Source organism: Sesamum indicum, linkage group LG6, assembly GCF_000512975.1.
Source record: "Sesamum indicum cultivar Zhongzhi No. 13 linkage group LG6, S_indicum_v1.0, whole genome shotgun sequence".
Taxonomy (NCBI): Eukaryota; Viridiplantae; Streptophyta; class Magnoliopsida; order Lamiales; family Pedaliaceae; genus Sesamum; species Sesamum indicum.
In genome coordinates, this window is record NC_026150.1 from 23,968,872 (window position 1) to 23,975,523 (window position 6,652).

The following is a 6,652-nucleotide window of genomic DNA, read 5'->3' on the forward strand; positions in this document are numbered from 1 at the left end:
TTCAGTTATAATGGACAAGTGCACGTCGTATCGATCGGTGTATCTGTTAAGGATCAAAATGACCAAATATTAAAAGTCATATGAAGTGAAAAGAAAAAATGGTACTGAAATTATTACGAAAAGATGTTTGAGAAAATTGACAGAAAAGGAGTGGTAGCCCATGAAGCACAAAAATGTGACCATAATTGACCATGCATTTTATATATGTACTTAGAATGGAAAAAGCTAGAACCATTATTGCACTATATGAAAACGTTGGTGGGACTGAAGAGAAAGAGAACTAATAATCATGGGTCAGCAGAGCTGAGAGCGATGTTCTGTGGCATTCTTTCTTTTCGTTCTGGTCCTTTTCAACCACCACTCTTCAGTTTCTTAAATTGACCATCGAATCTTGGAAGATTTTGTCTATGATTGCAGGTTCACTGCCTCTTTATGGCAACCAAAATCGAAGTCATCCATATTTTTTGAACAGGAAAAAAGGGTATCAGCTTTCTTTCTGGGATGTGGTAAGGGCTCGTTGCTAACCTATATTATATTATGAGACGTAGTTTCAGAATGCATCATATGATATATATCATATGCAATTATGTATTGTATTCATTTGCAGCCCACCTTTATATGCCTATTAATGTGAACTTTGCTCATGAAATCCCTACTTAAAACGTGCCAGTCTAATATGTAGTGTATTAAGCGTTGAGTCTTCTCAAAGCAAATTGGATCCAACTCCAAATATTTAAACTTGTTATCCTCTAGCTAAGTAATCAACCTCAAAAATGCTTTCAGATATTGATGTTAGATCATATTTAAATACATTTTTTTTTTTTTATGAATAAAGTTGAGACTTGACCTTAGCCCAGTAGTTTTTCCATGAAAGCGTTGGCAGGCTTTGCGTGGTTTGGCCCATAACTAATCTCGTGGTTTTGGCTTACATACATTTTGAACTTGATGATGGATGGGCTCAACACACATTACTATTTAGCCGAACAGATGACCGGCCAATTGGACGACAGCAGCAGACCAGCTGCGATGTGCGGCCCAGTGGGGCACCGACCGCGTTAGGTACCCTCTTGTTGTGGTTCCGGTGCTTGGGGTAACTGAACCACAATCTGATCATGAGATAAATCACACATCACTGCCCTATCTAACGGCTAAGAGTGGGTGTTCGCATTGGGTAGTTTGGATCCCAATCCAATCAAGTTCGATCATTTTCTTTGAATTATTTTTTAAAAAAAATGAGTATCGAATAACCTGATACCCAAAATTAAAATGACAGATTTCGGGTAAAATTCTCTTATCCGAATTATCTGATCAGTATCCAAAGTTTTTCTTTTAAAAAAAAAGACAGAAAACTTAAAGTATGTATAAAATAAAGGAGTGTCTGACTCTAGAGTTACTTTTACCTTTACTCCTCATCTTCAAATCTTGTTCATCCCTCCCAAACCCCAACAAAAGATCAAAATTTCTAAAATGTTACAAGAAGCAGATGGAGTAAGAGAATTTTAAGCACAAAATTCAGAGGCAAAATTCTCCTCTGAATGTTAAGCACAAGTTTATTTTTAAAAAAAGTCGGGTACCCAACAAACTTCAGGTTCAGATCAGGTTAGATAAAATAGATACCTGAAAATTTGGGTCCCTGACACGAACTATCCTAACCCCCATTTAAGCGACTCGACGTCCACCCCCGGCCAACGGCAGACTTGTGATGGTAGAAACCAGCCACAATCTAAACAAATAGGCAATGATGGTTAAATTAAAAGACGGAAAAAGAATTCATGAACAAAATGGATTCCCAAAGATGCCCAGCAAAAGATTCGACTCATTTTCTAGCCAAATGAAAGAAAATAGAACGGATCAAGCCTGGTCTGGTAAAAAAGTTTGGCAGGTAGATAAGAGGTAAAGAGAACAAACAACAGCTTACAAACCAACCCCTATAATCAGATTACACGTGCATGTTCAGCACCACACGGAGGCAGACACCATCGTGCATCAGATCAAATGCTTTGTTTATGTCCGCAAGAGTCAGATTATGTGTGATGTACTCATCAACCTTGATTTCCTGTAAGAAGGGCGAGCAAGTTTAGTTTGGAGAGGGTGATAAAGCATAAGACTACACCAAAAAAAGAAAACCTAAAATAAAAACCACTCACTTTCTTCATATACTTCTCTACAAGCCAAGGTACTTGTGAACGGCTCTTGAAGCCACCAAATGCTGTACCCTTCCATACACGACCTGTCACAAGCTGGAATGGGCGAGTGGAGATCTCTTGTCCGGAGGCCGCAACACCCACAATAACTGATGTGCCCCATCCCTACATGTTTATGAGGAAGTTCAGCATCCCTGACGCTTTATAACAATAATATTCAAGATGCGGAAAATGGAAAAAGCGAAGCAGTTACCTTGTGGCAGCATTCCAAAGCAGCCCTCATTACCGAAACATTTCCAATACACTCAAAACTATAATCGACACCACCATCAGTTAAATCCACTATGACCTGCTGTATCGGTTTCTCATGATCTTTTGGGTTGATAAATTCAGTCACACCAAAATTCTTTGCTGTACGTCACAATTTGCACCAAGAGGAAAGAAAGAGTTATTTCCTTGTCACTCACTAGTTTAGCAAGAAAATCATTAGAATATATGAGGCATGCACAAGACATATTGAAATTATTTTTCTTCTTGAGCAAGCCAAGAAAATTGCTGCCTAAGCTCCAGGAAATGCCAGCTTAATACCATTTAGATTTGTGCAATTTTCTTGTAATGCTCATAAATGAGCAGCTATTCTCTTTGTTTCCCCTCTAAGAAAAAAAATATCACCAAAATGCGATTATAACAGTCTTTTAGCTCACAAGAACAAAACTAAGAACCATCATATCATCTTCAGATCATCACAACAGAGTATTATAAACTATACAGGTCCAACAATAAGGCATCAACTGATGGTATGAATCAAAAATATCAAGTATAACATGAGAAAACAGTCATTTGGAACGCCAGAAAGTATTACAGAAAGGTGGAGATGGCACAGTACCTATATCAAACTTGTTGCTGTCAATATCTATTCCAATTATTCGGGAAGCACCAGCAGCTTTTGCACCCTCTGCCACCTGAAACAAAAATACTCATCATCTTTGTCCTACGATCCATACAAGAATCACGTCATCCTACAGAAAACTTACAGCAAGTCCAACAGTGCCTAGGCCAAAGATAGCAACAATGGAACCTGGTTCTACTTTTGCCGTGTTCCAAACAGCACCAAGACCTTTAGGCATCAAATTGTGAAGTGTGACGGCCAAAGACGTGAAGACAAAAGAAATTTCATTAGAAAGTTACTAATGTAGGCCAACAGAAGGACTAATTCGAGGTGTCTTGCCTGTTGGAACACCACAGCCGAGCAGACAAACTTTGTCCAGAGGTGCTAGAGGATCAACCTTGGCAACACTAACATCATGTACAACAGTGTACTGACTAAATGTTGATGTTCCCATGAAATGATAGATAGGTTTCCCATTGATTGAAAAACGGCTTTTGCGATCGTTCAACATAACTCCAACTCCAGTAGCTAACCTTACTTTTCCACAGAGATTAGTCTTTCCAGATTTGCAGAACTTGCATTCCTTGCACTCTGCCTGGTAGCAAGGGATAACATGGTCTCCTGGTTGAACTTCAGTCACACCTTCTCCAACACTTTCAACTATTCTGTGGTTCCAATAGAAAAACATAATGACACCATCTGGACATATCAAAGAGAGGCAAGTCCAAACGCAATGTGTATGGTGTTTCTTTTAATGTTATAACAGATAACATACCCAGCGGCCTCATGTCCAAGGATACATGGGAAGAGACCTTCAGGATCCTTCATCGAATGTAAAGTACGTATTAGAAAATGGAATAAAGGTGCTTGATGAAATCACCAAGAGCAATAGATCGATTTGTTTATCCTTTTCTAATTTAACTCATTTCTTTTCTTTTTTGCTTAGTTCATGGACTCATCCACTTTAGGCGGAGATAACAAACCCATTTGAGTAAAAGTTGCCAAACTGAATCACAAACACACAAACTTCCTAAACTCAACCAGATTTTCTCAATAACAGATCTCAATAGAAGGAGGAACGAAAGAACAGCATTCTTCACCTTCGTACTTATACCCAACACACGCCTATCGAGCGACATACCTTGCCGCTCCAGGTATAAGCATCGGTATGGCAGAGAGCAGTAAACAGAATCTTGACTCTAACTTCGCCGGCCTGCGGTGGCGCCACCTGCACATCTTCGATAACCAGCGGCTTGTTGGGGTCCCAGGCCCCCGCCGCTAAAAAACCGAAAAAACTCATTCAACCCAGGAGTCAATTCAATCATGCAACAGAATACAAATACAGACAACAGAGAGTAAAAGGATACCTTTGCAAGTAATAACTTGACCTTCAGTAGCCATGAAGTGACGAATGCAGAGGGAAAATCCAAGTACACAGACGCACACAATGAGTTCAATTGAGAAACAGAAATATCAAATATCAAACAGCACCACTCTATGTAAGATACATTTATAGTGTGTAACGAGTGGAGTGAGACGAAGCCAATTCCTTTATGAGGTTGGTATTCGTACGTTGTGTGGGCCGATGTAAATGACCTGGGCCCAACACTGTTTTTCATCGTTCAGCCCAATTTTCTGAAAGGCCTTATAACGTATGATGATTATCTGGGTTTCTCACTTCTGATGTCCTTAGTTAAAAAGATTATTGAAAAGTACCAAAACATGTCAAAAACCCCTACGCGGTGTACCAATATTGAGTTTCAACTCTCGAGAGCTCTCCCCCTAAACAACCCATGATAATTTATGTAATGATATCCATATTTTTTAAAAGTGTATATATAATTTTTTAATAAAATAAAAATAATTTATGTAAATAATATAGATATCTAAACATTTTTCATGGGTGTATATATAACTAGACATGAGTTCGACATGCAAATAAACCATAGATCATGAATAAATGTAAGTATCCCTTAAAATTAATCAAGTTTTAATTGTCAACTTTAAATATCAAGGATTATTAATCAGAACCTTTTTTTATTTTAAAAAAAAACTTATTTTGAATTTTTCCCATACTTAGTCCCTTATAATTTGTTTTTCTTTCTGAATTATTAGTCATTCATTTGAGGAATAATCCAACTTAACCACGTTTCAAAATTCGTAGTGTTGGATTAAATACCCAGCGCCAAAATTAGAGCCAAAAATTCAATAAAATATCAAGACTTTAATACTGATTACGCATGATTTTGTTCCTATTATAAAATGTCTAATAAAACAAGGAATAAATATATGTTGGTGCGGAAATCATTCATTCATTCCTTATCAACAGGCCTAACTCAAATAGTAAAATGCTTAGAGGTTCAAACCAAATGAAAATGTGAATTCTTATGCAATTTTCCAGTACCACAGGTGTTAGCTTAACGAAGATGATTAAATAAGCTCATGTAAGTCGTTATCCCACGGTCTCACCTACAATACATTCAGAATTACAATATGTTTTCTAATTGGAAGATGATACTTCCTCTATTATCCCTAGGCCAAGATTGTAGTTTTCTTTTATTGAGGTAAAAGTAAGTCCATATCCTCCACATTCACCCAAAACGAAGAAGTCAATATCCTTCACCATAGTCTAGTCTAGATATCAATAACATTTTAGGATTAATTATACTTTCACTCATCAAGTTTTGTAATTATACTTACAATCCCTCCAAAAATTCCAAGTTTTGTAATTACACCTACACTCACTCTGAAAATTCCACATTTATACCTGATCCACTTTTATTAAAATTTGAACAAAAAATACTGACGTTACAAAATAAAAGTACATAAATTTCCAATTTTGACCCTATTTTAACAACTTCATGTATATTTTTGTACTTATAAGTTGATAAATGTAATACAAATATATGAAATGAAGTAATATCATTGTATTTTTTCTCTTATAAGTACAAAAGCATTACATGATAATGTTAAATGAATAACAAAATTAAAAATTTATATAAACTTTTTGTTACCATCAACTTTTTCGTTCAAACCCTAGCAGAAGGGTGTGCTATGTCAATAGTGAATTTTTGGAAAGGATATAAGTGTAATATAAATTTTTTTTCGAGAGATGTATAATTTCATATTTTAAGAGAGGATTTAAGTGTAATTAATCCCAAATTTTATGAATACCGGCAAGGTCCCAACATTTCTCTTTCTGGGGCAGTTGGAATGTGATCACATGCCTTTTCAAACAAATGCTGATGCTTCTCAACAATGGTGGATTCCCACTCTGATTTATGGCACTGTTACTCTGCAACTACTAAACATTAGTAACATAAAAGGGAATCAGCGAAGAATATGCGAACTCTGCTGTAGTGAAGACATTGGAATAAGAATTAATTTACAGGCAACAACCTGTATCTATATATATGAACAAAAGTATGGAAGTACGGAATTTCACTCGAGACACAAGTAAAATATTTTGGCACCAAAATTGCAGTCTCATAATGATGTTGCACTTACAACCAAAAGTTGTGTATCGTGAGGACTCAAACTGGAAAAAATATTGGCCAGGTGCGTTAGCTAAAGATCTTCAAGAATAATTAGGCCACCCGTGAATTTTGATCTGAAGGTT

General features: G+C 36.7%; 1 protein-coding gene across 2 annotated transcripts; it reads right to left on the reverse strand.

Annotated features, from left to right (window-relative positions):
- On the reverse strand, nt 1,427–4,556 carry LOC105165686 (alcohol dehydrogenase class-3). 2 transcript variants are annotated; one of them, XM_011084776.2, is made up of 10 exons: nt 4,401–4,556; nt 4,175–4,311; nt 3,809–3,855; nt 3,373–3,698; nt 3,179–3,261; nt 3,031–3,106; nt 2,398–2,555; nt 2,148–2,309; nt 1,927–2,056; nt 1,427–1,723 (listed from the first exon to the last, which is right to left on the reverse strand). In XM_011084776.2, exons 1-9 carry the CDS (start codon nt 4,432–4,434, stop codon nt 1,940–1,942), a joined length of 1,140 nt encoding a protein of 379 aa, XP_011083078.1. In that variant the 5' UTR covers nt 4,435–4,556; the 3' UTR covers nt 1,427–1,723; nt 1,927–1,939. The 2 variants fall into 2 exon arrangements, with proteins under 2 accessions (XP_011083078.1, XP_011083077.1); XM_011084775.2 differs by lacking the exon at nt 1,427–1,723 and having other exon boundaries at nt 1,767–2,056.

Excerpts from the sequence above, each read along its gene's own strand:
- LOC105165686 (XM_011084776.2), bottom strand. The coding sequence starts at position 4,434 with ATGGCTACTGAAGGTCAAGTTATTACTTGCAAAG. Across the intron at positions 3,699-3,808 it reads CTTGGACATGAGGCCGCTGG|AATAGTTGAAAGTGTTGGAG; the intron begins GTATGTTATCTG and ends TTGGAACCACAG. Across the intron at positions 3,262-3,372 it reads CGGCTGTGGTGTTCCAACAG|GTCTTGGTGCTGTTTGGAAC; the intron begins GCAAGACACCTC and ends TGATGCCTAAAG.